The sequence below is a fragment of the Apodemus sylvaticus genome, chromosome 6 (assembly GCF_947179515.1).
Source record: "Apodemus sylvaticus chromosome 6, mApoSyl1.1, whole genome shotgun sequence".
In the NCBI taxonomy this organism is placed as follows: Eukaryota; Metazoa; Chordata; class Mammalia; order Rodentia; family Muridae; genus Apodemus; species Apodemus sylvaticus.
In genome coordinates, this window is record NC_067477.1 from 53159190 (window position 1) to 53175082 (window position 15893).

Sequence of the window (15893 nt, forward strand, 5' to 3'; positions counted from 1 at the left end):
CTGATCTCTACAGTATACATAGGAGTGTACACACACATATATGCATGTTGAATTATTTAAATTTGGGGGCTGGAGAGATGGCTCAACTGTTAAAGAGTGTGTACTGCTTTTTTAGAGAACCAGACTTTTAGTTTTAGTACCTTGATGACAACTACCCGTGTCTCCAGCTCCAGGGGATCCAACACCCACCCTCTTCTAAATTCAGTAGCACCGACACTCACTTGTACACAATCACACACAACCACACACAGATAGACATTAGTTAAAATCTTCAAAGCTGGGAGGTGGCGGCAGAGGACCTTTAGTCCCAGCACTTGGGAGGCAGAGGCAGACAGATCTCTAAATTCAGGGACAGCCAGGGCTACACAGAGAAATCGATCTTGGAAGAAAAAAATCTTTCAAAATATTTTTAAGGAAAAGAAAAGCTGTTTTACTGTCAAAAAGAATCCCAGAAAGGGAATTTAATGACTATAATTTTATCTTCCAGTAAGGTTTTGTAGTAAGCTTATTAAACTTATTTTTCTAGAAAAATATTACTATGCTGGAAGAAAAAGCTAGTTCCAATGCAGCCTATGACATTTTATTGTAGTAGTAGATCTTTTATTATTCTTACATTTATGGTGGTCAAGTATATCTGTCATTGGAAGTATGTATCTGTGTCTTCAGTATTGAGATTTTTTGTTAAGTTATAAAGCTTTCAGGGCTTAAAGTTGATTGCTTGAATGTTATTTCTTTCTCTTCAGTAGAAAAAAATCTTTTTGAAAGTGTCATAAGAGAGTAAAGATGTAGCTCATTTGGATAGAGTACCTTCCTGACATGCGTGGTAGGTAGGGCACTGTTGTGATCCTGATGGGCAGATTCGAAGTTCAAGGTCATCCTCAGCTATGGCAAGTTCAAGGCCAACATGTATGTAATACCTGAGAGCCTGTCTTAGTTTTTTTCTTTAGACAGAATATAACGCATTGTTGTGTTCCTCAGGTGTCTAAAACAGCGCCAACAGGAGAATATTTAACAACAGGAAGCTTCATGATAAGAGGTAACAGCTTAACATGATAAATATCCCTAAGTCGGATTATGGAGGCAAGAGCCATTTTAAAGATATTCATAGAGTAGAAGTGGTTTGTTGTAATTGCACATTTAAATTTTGTTATGAAATAAGGGAATTTTTGCCTTGGCATGGCAAATTCAGCATTTATTAATGAGAATGTATTTCATGTAGTTTAATTATAATAAGAATTATAGCCTGACCTTTTTTTTATTAGCTTTTTTTATTCGATATATTTTTTATTTACATTTCAAATGATTTCCCCTTTTCTGCCCCTCCCTCCCCGAAAGTCCCATAAGCCCCCTTCCCGCCCCCTGTTCTCCCATCCACCCCTTCCCACTTCCCTGTTCTGGTTTTGCTCTATACTGCGACACTGAGTCTTTCCAGAACCAGGGGCCACTCCTCCATTCTTCTTGTACCTCATTTGATGTGTGGATTATGTTTTGGGTATTCCAATTTTCTAGGCTAGTATCCACTTATTAGTGAGTGCATACCATGATTGATCTTTTGAGACTGGGTTACCTCACTTAGTATGATGTTCTCCAGCTCCATCCATTTGTCTAAGAATTTCATGAATTCATTGTTTATAATGGCTGAATAGTACTCCATTATGTATATATATACCACATTTTTTGCATCCATTCTTCCGTTGAGGGATACCTGGGTTCTTTCCAGCTTCTGGCTATTATAAATAGGGCTGCTATGAACCTAGTGGAGCAAGTATCCTTATTACATGCTGGGGAATCCTCTGGGTATATGCCCAGGAGTGGTATAGCAGGATCCTCCGGAAGTGATGTGCCCAGTTTTCTGAGGAACCGCCAGACTGATTTCCAGAATTGACAAATGGGACCTCATAAAATTACAAAGTTTCTGTAAGGCAAAGGACACCATCAAAAGGACAAATCGGCAACCAACAAATTGGGAAAGGATCTTCACCAACCCTACATCAGATAGAGGGCTAATATCCAATATATACAAAGAACTCAAGAAGTTAGACCCCAGAAAACCAAATAACCCTATTAAAAAATGGGGTACAGAGCTAAACAAAGAATTTTCACCTGAAGAACTTTGGATGGCAGAGAAGCATCTTAAAAAATACTCAACTTCATTAGTCATTAGGGAAATGCAAATCAAAACAACCCTGAGATTTCACCTTACACCAGTCAGAATGGCTAAGATTAAAAATTCAGGAGACAGCAGGTGTTGGCAAGGATGTGGAGAAAGAGGAACACTCCTCCACTGCTGGTGGGATTGCAAATTGGTATAGCCCGACCTTTCTAAAATAGAAAATAGATTTTTATGGTTCTAACAAACTCAAAGATGGGAGCAAGCACACATACTTTGTCTGGATAGTTATTCATATGCATATTAAATGTGTAAATGTTCACATTACAGTACAAGATAAAATGCATATAATTATAGGTATAGCATTATTATAGGTACAGCATATTTTCAGACCAAAAACTGGAGAAAACAGATTTTTATAACCATTAATGTGTATTATCTTTTTAGGAAAAAAGAATTTCCTTCCTCCTTCATACCTAATGATGGGGTTTAGCTTCCTTTTTAAGGTACTCTTTACTATTTTTAGGCTTACTTTTATACTCTCCCTTGAGTCCCAGAAGTGAGGAAGGACTTTTTCTCTAGGTAGATGAGTCTTGTGTCTGGAGACATCGAGGTGAACGCAAAGTCAGAGTACAGGATGAAGACGTGGAGACACTGACCAGCTGCACAAGTGAGCTCCTGTCGGGAGACATGGGGCAGCCAGGTAGTCAGTGTGTTATACTAAATTGGCTTATGTGTGTGTGTGTGTATGTGTGTGTGTGTGTGTGTGTATGTGTGTGTGTAAGTAAGCCAGAGGATGATAACAGGTGTTCCTCAGGCACTGTCTCCTCTCTGGAGATTGGGTTTTACATTTACTGGTCTGGAATTTGCTGATTAGGCCAGGCTGGCTGTCCAGAGGAGCCTGTCTCCTCCCCATCTATATTAGGATTAGAGCTGCACACCACCACACCTAGTGTGTTGTTGATGGTTCTCCACAGGCTTTCTGTGGATTCAGCTCAGATCCTTGTGCCTAAAAGGCAAGCACGTGACCAACTAAGTTTTTATCTTCCCAGCCAGGCTTGTGACTTTGTTTTCTTTTGAGGCAAGCAAGCTAGCACTGTGTAACTCTGGCTGCCTGGGACTTGTCATGTTGGCCAGGCCTGCATTGAACCTGCATCAGGTCTTCTGTCTTCGTCTCCAGGGGCTAGTTGGTATCACAGAACACTGTAGCTGTCTTCAGACACCCCAGAAGAGGGCTTTATGAATGATTGTGGGATTACAGGCATGTGCTACCACGCCCGGCTTAATAGTTAAATTTATAATCAAAATACTTTTGGTAAAATTTGGGCATTTAGTGGATAGCTTACAAATACATGTAACAAGTAAACTTGGGTACATATCAATTAGCATTTCCATTTGGATTTAGGAGTTAGCAATGATAGGAAGATGATTTTATATGAAGTATAATTTTTTATGAGAATTTTGGTTCAGGTTAGGCTTTTGATTCATCCTGATTCAGTTTTCTTTCTTTTTTTTTTTTTTTTTTCTTTTTTTGGTTTTTTAAGACAGGGTTTCTCTGTATATCCCTGGCTGTCCTGGAACTCACTCTGTAGACCAGGCTGGCCTCAAACTCAGAAATCCGCCTGCCTCTGCCTCCCAGAGTGCTGAAATTACAGGTGTGCATCACTGCCCAGCTCTGATTCAGTTTGCAAATACTGATATTTCAAGTAAAACCCAATGTGCCCAGTGTTGGTTGATTTTTATAATAAAGTACAGAGATAATATGATTGCCAAAATAAATTTACCTACCTACCCAAGGAACCTAAAGAAAGGGTACAACTTCTGTAGCCTTTTGGAGTTATGTTGTGTTGTGTAATTTAAAGCTGTTTGTGTTGTTAAATTCTATTGATTCGCCACCATTGCCCTGCACATGACAGTTCTTGAAAGTGGAAATTGGACCTAGTTATTAATATTAGTATTCCTTTTGCCTAAGTGTAAAGCTAGTTGTATAATGTATATTGGTTTACATTTGCAAATTAATAAAGTTGCAGAGCTTATACAACTACTTTTATTATCTTGCCTTTGGAAGTAGCAGTGACAGACAGCGTAGGTTTGTTACAGAAATAGTAGCAGTGTCCAAAAGTTTTGTGGTAAAATGATCTTGGAGGTCATATAAGGACTATCCTTTGTCAGAATAGATTCAGCACATTGTGGAGATGCTCAGGAATTTTTTGATGCCCCTTTGGGGAACCCAGGAATGACTGGAATCACACAGTGCCATTGGGAGTTGTACACTGACTTTCCTCATGGGAATTCTACAGAAGGGGGCGACAGCAGTGAAGAAGAGACTGAGGAATGCCATGAAACTCCTGGAGAAGTAGAACTCATGACTCAGGTTGACCAAGAGGACATTGCTGTTCACAGTGGAAGAGATGAACTAAGCTCTGAGGACGAAGACGCCAAAGCAGTTACAAATGATCACGAGCCCACTGGTGAGGTGAAGGGAGAGGAGCAAGATACCTTCGAGTATCCTGACACTACCATTGACTTGTCCCATCTTCAATCCCAAAGGTAAATTTACAAAGAATTTTTAGTTTTATTTATAGACTGCAGATGATGTTGAGGCAGCCCTTATAAAATAGTGCACTGAGAGTGACCACTCAGTCACTCTTCTGTATTCCTCAGGGTTAGTCAGGGACTTTCACCCTCCTTTGTGGTCTCTTTTTTTCAGCATTTGATTGGTCTTCTAGAAATTCTTAGGACCAAAGGAGAAAAGTACACACAGTAGCCAGAAGTAGGTCAGACTAGAAACAGCAGGCTCTGGAGGTGTGGCTCAGTGAGGGGTCTGCTTTACATGCTTAAAAGCCGTGTTTAAACCTGCACTGCAGAAGCTAATTATGAAGTTTTCAGTAAAATAAAATATTAAAGAAAGTACCCAAACTCAGAAAAACAAAAATCCTAACCTCTAATGGGTATAGAAATGGGTGTGGAGCAAAGCCCAAAGCTCTTGAGAGGAGGCCAGACAAGAGAGGGTAAACTAGACAGTGCAGATGGATGGACATGGCAGGAAACAGGGAGGAGAGGAGACGACAGGGCGGGTACCAGGGCAACCCCGCTAAAGTACACTTTATCTGAAATTACTGCAATGGGGCTGGGGAGAAGTCTCAAAAGGAAGCATATTTCTTTTGTAGGGAACCTGAGTTTGGTTCCCAGCACCTATAGTGTGCCATGCATAGCTGCCAGTTACTGCATCTCCAGGGAATCAGGGCTGTCTCCTGGCCTGCCTTCACTCAAGTGCACATACCCACATAAGACATATATACATAAATACCAGCTTTAAAAGCTGGGCATAGTAAGCTGGGCGTGGTGGCGCACGCCTGTAATCCCAGCACTTGGGAGGCAGAGGCCGCCCGGATTTCTGAGTTCAAGGCCAGCCTGGTCTACAAAGTGAGTTCAAGGACAGCCAGGGCTACACAGAGAAACCATGTCTTGAAAAAACAAAAACAAATAAAAAACCAACAACAAAAAAAGCTGGGCATAGTGACTCATACCTTTAATTCCAGTAGAGGAAGGTGGATCTCTGAGTTTGAGGCCAGTCTGGTCTACAAAGTTCCAGGATACCCAAGGAAACCCTGCCTTTAAAAAAAAGGTAAAAAAAATAAGAATTAAACAAAAAGAAAAAAAGAAAAAGAAAATAGTTTTAACAACAGTCTCATTTTAAACAAGAAAAAAATTGATTAGTCTTCATTGTCTTACCATCAAGTAAAAAGAGTGTTGGCCTTGTTTGGTTTTTGTTTTTATTTGAGACAAGGTTTCACTGGCTAGCTCTGGCTAGCTTAGAACTTGATGTGTAGAGCAGGCTGGTCTGAAACTCAGAGAGATCCCCTTTTCTGTTTTTGTTGGTTTGTTTGTGGATTATTATTGGAGCTCTAAAACATGGCTTAGATATAAGACAGACCAAAATTAAGTCTTAGGGTATCTCCTTGGCCAAGCTACTCTGTGTTTAAGAATGAATTTCTATTTTAGAAAATGGATTTCCCTTCACAGGAATTTGGTGGAGATATTAGTGCATAGCATCTAGCAGCAACTGGCACAGAGATTTCAGCTCAGCAAGTGTGTATGGTGCTGTATATCCAAGATAGGAAGAGCAGATGTTCAGGGTCATCCCAGCTACATAGGGGCTTGAAGGGCAGCTGGTCTCCAAAAGAAAAGATTTGTCACTCATACGAAGAGTGTGTATACAAGTACAGGAAGATGCTTTGGTTGTATTTTGCCAAATTTGAAGATTTGTAGGAATATAAGTAAGATGGAGGGTATATTAAGACTTTGCAACTGAATGGCTTTTATAAGCTAGTAAAATCTTTTGTTTTCGTAGGCCTCTACAGAAACTGGTTCCAAGAGAAGAATCTTTGAATTCAGTAAGCTATTTTTGAAGTTATGCTTTTTAAAAAAAGAAATGTTTTTTTGAAGTTTTCTTTTAAAATTTAATAGTATTCTCATGGTTCCTTCCTTTTGTTTTAATAGAATGACAGTAAATCACAGAGCCGAAGACATTTGTCAGCCAAGGAGAGAAGGTAAAGGTGTTATGTAACCTAGTCCTGGTTTAAACATTGACAGCTGGGTGATAGATGACTTAGTGGTAGAAATGCTCGTAGGACGAGCCTGGTCCCCCAAGTTCACTCCCCAGCTCCTAAAGCAGCAGAGAACGGACTCTGTGCCATCCATACAGCATGCGTTCACACCTCATAAACACAGAATAATAAACAATAAATCTAAGCTTTAAAATGACTTAGCTAACACATATTTGACTATTTTGAATATTCTTTAATCACCAAGATTGTTTTACTTTTTGTTTTTGTTTTTTGTTTTTTGAGACATGTTCTCTGTGACATCCCTGGCTGTCCTGGAACATGCTTTGTAGACTAGACTGGCCTCAAACTCACTAAAGCTGTGTGCCACCACCACCTGTCTCTCACCAAGATGTTTTTTTTAAAGAATTATGTATTTAATATATGTGAATACTCTGCTTGTACACATGCGTGCCAGAAGAGGGTGTCAGATCCCATTACAGATGGTTGTGAGCCACTATGTGGTTGCTGGGAATTGAACTCAGGACCTCTGGAAGAGCAGCCAGTGCTCTTCTGAGCCGTCTCTCCAGTCTCCACCAAGATTCTTAGTGTCCAACTCTAAAATGTTTTTTATTGTTTTATTTAAGGCTCATTTGTGATAGGTAAGGTGAGTAGTAAGAGGCCTTTTAGGATGTAAACATGTAAAGTGATGAAAGGACAGTATGACTATAAAGCATATACAGCACTGCATTATTTAAAAAACTTTTTTATTTTTTAATTTTTTTGTTTTGTATTTTGTTTCTCGAGACAGGGTTTCTCTGTGTAGCCCTGGCTGTCCTGGAACTCCCTCTGTAGACCAGGCTGGCCTTGAACTCAGAGATCCACCTGCCTCTGCCTCCCAAGAACTGGGATTAAAGGCATGTGCCACCACTGCCCAGCTAAAAAACTTTTTTAAAGATTTGTTTTATAGGGGCTGGAAAGATGGCTCAGCAGGTAAGAGCACTGATTGCTCTTCCAGAAGTCCTGAGTTCAAATCCCAGCAACCACATGGTGGCTCACAACCATCTGTAATGGGATCTGATGCCCTCCTCTTCTTGTGTGTCTGAAGACAGCTACAGTGTATTCACATACATAAAATAAGTTAATCTTTTTTAAATAGAATTAAAAGATCTGTCTTATTTTTATGTAAGCATGTATCTTGCCTGACTAGATACACCGCTTGTGTCTGACGCCCTCAGGGACCAGAAGTCATCACCGTTTTTGGAACTCATACAGGTGGTTCTGAGTCTGTGGGGATGCCAGGACTTGAACATGGGTTTTCTGGAAGAGCAGCCAGTGCTCTCTACCTCTGAGCTGTTTCTCCAGCCCTAGCACATGATTATTAAAGGACCAATAATAACACTGATTTTGTAAAACAAAATTTTAGTTATTCATTTATAGTAGTTTTAAAAATTAATGAATTTTATGTGCATTGGTGTTTTACCTGCACGATTGTCTTGTATGGGGGTGTTACATCCACTGGATTGGAGTTACAGACAGTGGGAACCATCATATGGGTGCTGGGGATTGAACCTGGGTCCTCTGGAAGAGTAGTCAGTGCTCTTAACTGCTGAGCCGTCGCTGCAGCCCCCCCGATCTTTTCCCTTCTACATGCTCTTGCCCTTTTCTCCTTCTTTAATTCTAAGATATTGATAAGAATAAATAAACTGAAATTAATTAGGAAATTTTCGTATAAAAGAAAAGCCTAGGAACTGGGATGAAGGTTCAGGTAAAAAGTATTTGTTGTGTAAGCATGGAACCTGAGTTCAAAATCCCAGTACACGCAGAGAAAGCACAGCAGTGAGCCTAGCTGTAGTCTTAGCACTAGGAGGAAAATAGGATTCTTGCTTTTTGCTGTCCAGTCAGCCTAGTCAGAAACCAAAGAGACATGGCAAACTGTTCAGTAGGAGATTCTGTCTCAACAGGATAAGATAGAGTTTAATAGAACAGAACACACAACATTTTCCTCTGGGTTCTGCATGCACACACATAAAAAATATACCTTAGATATTTTAGCAGTTAGGTATATGAGGGTAAAAGAGAGACTCCAAAGAGAATTAGCATTACAATGGGGACAGAAAGGTTTGGGTGTAAAATGTATGTATGATGCTTTGGAGAAATAATAGACTTAAGATGAAAGAAAAAGAAAGCTTATGTATATGTTATACAATCATAAATAAATGTTTAGATTAGAAGCAAATTTAAAATAAAAATAAGAGAACCTGGAATGACGAAGTGTTGGGGGAACATTGCAATTAAGGACATAGTCCCTATGACAGGATGGCTGTCTGAGCTCTGCAGAAAATGAGGGGACTCCCTTGCTCAGTGGGGCTTCCGGTCTCTGCCTCTTTGTCTGGAGACTGTCTCTAAACAGGTGGTTGGTCTGAAAGTGACTGTGTAAAAGCTGTCTGCAAGGCTATATAACTCAACCTGGATAAGGAAATCGGGAACATTAAAGAGAGATCTGGGGAGGAGAGGTTATAAGGATACAGAGGAAATCTGATAGCAGTGCGGACCTGAGACAGGAAGATGCCAAAGCAGCAGGATGGACCCTTCTTCCTTAATGGGTTTGTATTTCACTAACCAGTGTCTAAGATGGGGCAAATCCATGCTGATAGAATACTGCAAATTCCAGTGTTTGCACATCAGAGTTGTTAGTTGAATAAATGAATGTGCGGTTGAGAAAGGATAAGCTAAGGTGATATTTTTGGGTCTGGATGACAAAATGAAACTTCTTCAAAAGATTTTCCGGTCTTTCTCACATGGGTACTTGAGCCTTATATCCAGTGCTTTGCTATGACCATCAAGCCAAGGAAGGACAGGCCACCACGTACTGTGCGTCTTCCCTTTTCCTTTTACAGTTTTTAGGGCACATTTGACATTCTTAAAATTTGATTATTTCAGCCAGGTGGTGGCGCATGCCTTTAATCCCAGCACTTGAGAGGCAGAGGCAGCTGGATTTCTGAGTTCAAGGCCAGCCTGGTCTACAGAGTGAGTTCTAGGATAGCCAGGGCTACACAGAGAAACCCTGTCTCAAACCAAAACAAAACAAATTTGATTATTTCTGCTTGATTTGTATATAGAGAAATGAAAAAGAAAAAGCTCCCATGTGATTCCGGGGATTTAGAAGTGATAGAAGAAAAGGACAAAGAAAGAGAAAGTGCTGTGCACGCTGAAGCTTACCAGAGCACGAGCAAAACTGTGGCGGCGGGACAGCCGCTGAAGAGAGGGCAGAAGGTACGAGACCGTTAGCTCACCATGGCTCACAGGGAAGCCAGGGGCTCCTGTGATTTTGTAAAGTTAAAGTGAAATAGAAAGCGCTGGCTACTCTGTCCTCCAGAGGACCCAGCTTCACCCAGCCCTTACATCGCAGCTAACAACTCCTACCTTAGTTCCAGGAAATCGGCATGCTTTTTTGGTCTCTGTGTGGCACCAGGCATGTAAGTGGTAGATATATGTGCAGGCAAAACACCCATATACATAAAATAATTTTAAAGTAAAACAGAATATGTACATGGATTTTTTTTTTAAATTCTGTGACTGAAAATTAGCTGTAAAGGTAAGAGTGTTCCAGATGAAGGTGTTATCTGGAAAGGGCTTCCACCTTTCCATACAAACTTCCTGATGCTAAGCATGGCTGAGATCACATGTACCATCTAGCACTGAGATGGTACAGGAGGCCTCCTTCATTGTTGCTAGACTGGGATTTGAAAGTTGGACAAGGCAGTCACTGTGAGGTAGACTTCATGTTCTCCCTGTGGCAGGGCCATTGGAGGGGCATCATTGGCTTCAGATGGTGGGAAGCAGGAAACAGGAGATCCGTGTCTTGGCAGGAGGGCTGCCAGTGCCTGTCATCAACACCCTGGGTCTCTTGTGAAATCACTTAGACAAGCCTGATCAGTCTCAGCCCTCCACCCACTCAGGGATTTACTATGCCTGCCACTCTTCTTGCACGGGAGCCCAGGAAGGGAGGGCTCACAGACCGGAGAAGGGCAGTGAGCCAGACTTTTATTTAAAGACACTTTAAAAAGCTGTGCTGCTTTACCCTTACTTGTGTTTATGTCTTCTGACCCACTGTGGCACACTCCACAGGGTGAGGAATGGCTATGGCCTTCCTGTGTTCTCTGCTGTTTTTATAATGCTTGGCGCCCTGTTCAAAAGCATATGTGATAGAATCAAAGAGGCATTTTAAAAATAGTCTTTACTAGCCGGGCAGTGGTGGCACACGCCTGTAATCCCAGCACTCTGGGAGGCAGAGGCAAGCAGATTTCTGAGTTTGAGGCCAGCCTGGTCTACAGAGTGAGTTCCAGGACAGCCAGGGCTATACAGAGAAACTCTGTCTCGAAAAAACCAAAATCAAAAAAAAACAAAAAAAAAAAGTCTTTACTGCTGATTTTTTTTTCAAATCTTCTGATTTCAGAGTAAAATGAAAAAAATGAAGGAAAAATACAAAGACCAGGATGATGAAGATCGTGAACTTATTATGAAATTGTTGGCAGTGAGTAACATCTAAAATCATTTCTCTGGCTTTTTAGTGGCTTCTAGGCTATGAGAAACATTCAAACCGTAGCAGCGTTTGGACCAGTGAGATGCCGCCTCTGGGGGTAAAGGCACTTTCACCAGGCCTGAACTCACTTCCTAAAACCTATGTGCTCAAGGGAAAAACTAACTCTTGCATGTCAACCCCCACCTGTGTGCTGTGGCATGTGGACCCCACACTGAGAAGCATACACACAAATGTAAGGGAGATGAAAGTAAAATTATTTAAAGACCTTAGTACTAATCATAATTACGTTGACTTTTCCTCCCTGATGAATTGAAAGTCTGCAGGTTCAAACAAAGAAGAAAAGGGGAAGAAAGGAAAAAAAGGAAAAACAAAAGATGAACCTGTGAAAAAACCCCCACCGAAACCCAGAGGTGGACAGCGGGTTATAGATGTTGTTAAAGAAACTCCATCTGTTCAGGTTCTGTCTCATGACTTACAAGACTTAGCTGTAGACGATCCGCACGAGGACAAGGTGAGTGCCCAGCTGGGGTGGCCGGGGCCTGGCCTGACGTGGCTAGCCCAAGATACGCCACAGTCCTCAAAGACTACTGTTCATTTCATAAAAATGGGGAGTGATAAACTTCTTAGAATAGTGTGTCTAAACACATGGCTTTCTGTAAAGTGCTCCAGAGAGCCAGAGTCCTAGCCCTGGAACTGTGTGATTCATGTGTGATCCCGGCACTCGGGAGGCACGGGTACACGGAGCAGACTCCAAGCCAATAAAGCTCAGTCTTAGAATGGATGGTGTTCCTGAAGATGACATCCACAATTGCCCTCTGACCTCCACAGTGCACAGGTACATACAGCACCCACAAAATACAAGTTTGATGGAAGAGAGAGATTTTACATTATTCCTGTGGAACTTAATTTAATAAGAGAAAGAATTGGGCTTATTTTGAGTAGAAAATAAATTTTTACTTCTGTAAAAAGGATTATTTTCTATAGGATTATTAACTTTATTGTGCTACATAATATTAAAAAATAACTTGTCAGAGCTTAGGTCTCAGTTATAGAAGTTAATTTTCTCCAGCTAAGGTAATTATTTAATTGCTTTATCAAATTGTTTAAAAGCCAGTTAAGTATATCTTCATGCATGAACAGATAACGTATTCTTGAAATGCTGAGCTTTTACAAAGAACTGTGTATGAGGCTGACAGGTGTGGTAATCGCTGGGATCCCAGCACAGTCTGCTGTGCTGCTTTGCTTTTAGTTGAATTGTAAGTTCAGTTTAGTGAGGTTTCAGGGATTTCATATCACTATTTCCTCTCTACTGAACAGTGTTGTCAATGGCTCTAAACTTCATCTTGGTTCTCAGGTTTTTATATACACTATCGCCATATCTGTAGTGTTACCTATAAACTTTAGGCTCAAAAATACCCATACCAGATATGGTGGCATATAGCCAGAATTCCAGCACTCGATAGGCCAAAGCAGAAGGAGCACACGGTTAAGCCCAGCTTATGATATGTAGCAAGTCATAGAGAGGAAGATTCCTAAGAGGAATTATTCATCTTTTGTGGGTATGGATTATGATCTAGCACAGTGTGATAAAGTTAAGAACTGGAGCTTTTAGGAAGGGAAATAATGCACTTATAAGAGATTAAATGAGTCTCACATGAAGGCCTGGCATCAAATGCCAGTTTTATTATTACAGTTTTAGCTTTCTTTTTTGAGTCTTGTGTAACACAGACTTGTATTACAACTTGCTACTACAAAATAAGGTCTTCCTGCCTCTACCTCTCAGGTGCTGGGACTACAGTGGCTACCACACACTCTACTAAGATACCATTTGGAGGCACATCTTCACAAAACCTACTGCTGTCCTGATCTTGGGACTTTTTATCCTGCAGAACTATTAGATATAAATTTATTATTTAAAAAATTGTGCACTCTAAAGTCCTAAACAACTTAAAGTCTAAAGAGCCTAAAGCCTAATGGGACTGAGACTAATTTGTCTCCAAATAGGTACTGTGCACGTGACATACATACACATAATTAAGTTTACCTCAATACTGGAAGGTTATCTTAAAGTTGTTGGCAAAACTCTTTGAAATCCTTTTTGTAAGAATTACTTTTTGGGGGCTGGAGACATGGCTCAGCGGCTAAGACTGCTCTTCCAGAGGTCCTGAGTTCGATTTCCCAGCAATCACATGGCAGCTCACAACTGTCTTTAACTCCAAGATTTACACCCTTGCACTCAGACATGCATGCAAAATATCAATGCACATGAAATAAAAATAATTAAAAAAAAGAATTATTTTTTTCTTTGCAAACATTTAGCTTAGTTGTCATTTCAAGTTGTCTCTGCAACTTACACTATTTCAGCATAGACCTTAAGTAAAAGGTTTTGTCACTGGTTAAAAACACTGTATTTTTCTTTCAGTGGCAATGCTTTCTAAAATATTTAGTTACACTAATCGACTTTATAGAGTCTTAGGGGACCTAATTATAGTCTTCAATTTTTATGTTATACAACAGCCTTATGTCTTTCTTTTTTCTGCTTGTGGCTTATTGGTACAGAATTTTATAGCTTGACTTTGATTTTTATATTTCAAACTAGGAAGAAAACGATCTGGATCAGCAGGGAAATGAGGTAGGATTTGAGTAATGTTTCTATTACATTTCATTGCAATCCTTGCCCAAAATATCTACTACTACTCAAAACCAAAAAGACAAGTGCAGGCTCTGCAGCCACTGTCTGGGTTGAGGGATCATCTGTGCTAGATGTAACTGTGCAAGTCTCAAAACTATTTTTTGGCTTTTTGATAGGGTCTCAGTATGTAGTCTTGGCCAGCCTGGAACTTGCCTCCATTTGTCTCCTGAGAGCTGGATTTAAAGGTGTGCCCACCATGCCTAGCCTGAAATACTCTATGCCTCCCTTCCTTTGTGCTTCAGTATTCTTACTATGGGGATAATTATCACCATTAGGACAGTTTTGAGACTCTGTAAATTACCTAAAAGCTCAACATCAAAGCATTTTGCCCTTGTAGATAGCATACAAATGAGAACTAGTCTAACGAGTTCTGAAATTTTTCCTTAAAAATGTAGCACCTCCTGCCCTCTATGTGGGGCCATTCAAAACCAGTAGTAGCTGTAGCTTTACACTTGATATCCTCTTCTGGTATGCACATGTTTGTGTACACACACACACACACACACACCCCAACAAGTAGAAGTAAAAGACTTTCTCAACTTTGGTACTGTGTTTTGTTGTAAGTCCTGTCTAACATGTTATGAACTAATAATACCTGTTGCCTAACCCACTAGATTTCACTCCTTTCTTTCTGAAAGCCATAACTATCTATATCTATCTATCTATCTATCTATCTATCTATCTATCTATCTATCTATCTATCTATCTATCTATCCATCCATCCACACACACCCTGGTCTAGCCAAACTTTGGAAGTACATGCCTATAATCCCCATACGTAGGAGACAGAGGCTGATTGATCTCTGAATTAATGCCAGCCTGGTATACAAAGTTCATTCCAGGACATCAAGAGCTACACAATGATATTCTATTTTGTCTTAAGAGATAGCTCAGTCCTATAAAGTGTTTTCATGGACACATAAGGACCTGAACTCAATTCCCAGCACCCACATGAAAAACCCAGCAAGGCAGCATGCGCCTGTAATCCTGGCACAAAGGAAGCGCAAACAAGGCGGTCTGGAGCTTCCGGGCAGCTGGGCCTGCCCGGTCTCTGAACTCTGGGTCAGTGAAAGACTATTAAACTAGTTGGAGGTTAAACCACTGGTCTGGCCCAAGTGTGAGTTCTGCTCACTTACAACACACTTAACTCCTCGAAGTTATTAGTGCTGTGCATCGTCTAACCCACAGTAGTTTTCCTGTGCAGCTCAGTGTAAGTCCGACTTGTCTTCCTGCCTCTCGAAAGCAAAGTAAATGGTATATTGAAAACTATTCCCATTGTTATAGAGTTGTGAAGAATATATACTGAAGCAGTACTCTTCAGTTCTCTGGAACTGTAAGTAGAATTTGGGCACTGTTGTCAGAGTGTATGACAGAAAAGGCTAAATATGTATTCAGATAATAATTGTTTTAGAACAGAATCTGCTCCTTAGACAAGGCCTACTACTCAACAATGCCCCTCCCTCAGCATCTACTGTTCTTTTTAAGTTTGGCATAAATTTCTTTTATAATTGTTTTTTTTTTTTCTCCATTAGGAAAATCTATTTGACTCTTTGACAGGGCAGCCACATCCTGAAGATGTACTAATGTTTGCTATTCCAATATGTGCCCCTTACACCATCATGACAAATTATAAGTAAGTCACTATTGTCTCATAATCATTGCCAAGGAGCTTTAGGAATCTTTGATCTCCATGTAATAACTCGTACATTTTCTTTTTTTTAAGATACAAAGTGAAACTTACACCCGGAGTTCAGAAAAAGGGAAAAGGTAATTAAGGATTTTTTTTATTGTGATTTTTAAATAGTTTAGTGACTGCAGCAGAACTACATTCTTCTGTGCTCTGCTTACAGCTGCAAAGACAGCCTTGAACAGTTTCATGCACTCCAAAGAAGCAACAGCAAGAGAAAAAGACTTATTCCGAAGCGTGAAGGTAAAGTTTCCCTTCAGCTCTGGTGACTGGTAGGAGGACCAAGCTCTTTTCTATTGTCTTGATAGTGC

At 40.4% G+C, this 15893-nt stretch overlaps 1 protein-coding gene across 1 annotated transcript in view; it reads left to right on the forward strand.

Moving 5' to 3' along the window:
• The window catches only part of Nemf (nuclear export mediator factor), a 48502-nt gene that overhangs the window by 31945 nt on the left and 664 nt on the right, over nt 1–15893 (forward strand). Inside the window, exons 20-32 of the mRNA XM_052185748.1 lie at nt 979–1036; nt 2558–2616; nt 2693–2813; nt 4411–4660; nt 6465–6507; nt 6614–6663; nt 9780–9933; nt 11117–11194; nt 11520–11714; nt 13803–13835; nt 15428–15528; nt 15619–15662; nt 15746–15825. Of these exons, the coding sequence (XP_052041708.1) occupies nt 979–1036; nt 2558–2616; nt 2693–2813; nt 4411–4660; nt 6465–6507; nt 6614–6663; nt 9780–9933; nt 11117–11194; nt 11520–11714; nt 13803–13835; nt 15428–15528; nt 15619–15662; nt 15746–15825 (1266 nt within the window). The remainder of the gene's footprint in view (nt 1–978; nt 1037–2557; nt 2617–2692; nt 2814–4410; nt 4661–6464; nt 6508–6613; nt 6664–9779; nt 9934–11116; nt 11195–11519; nt 11715–13802; nt 13836–15427; nt 15529–15618; nt 15663–15745; nt 15826–15893) is intronic.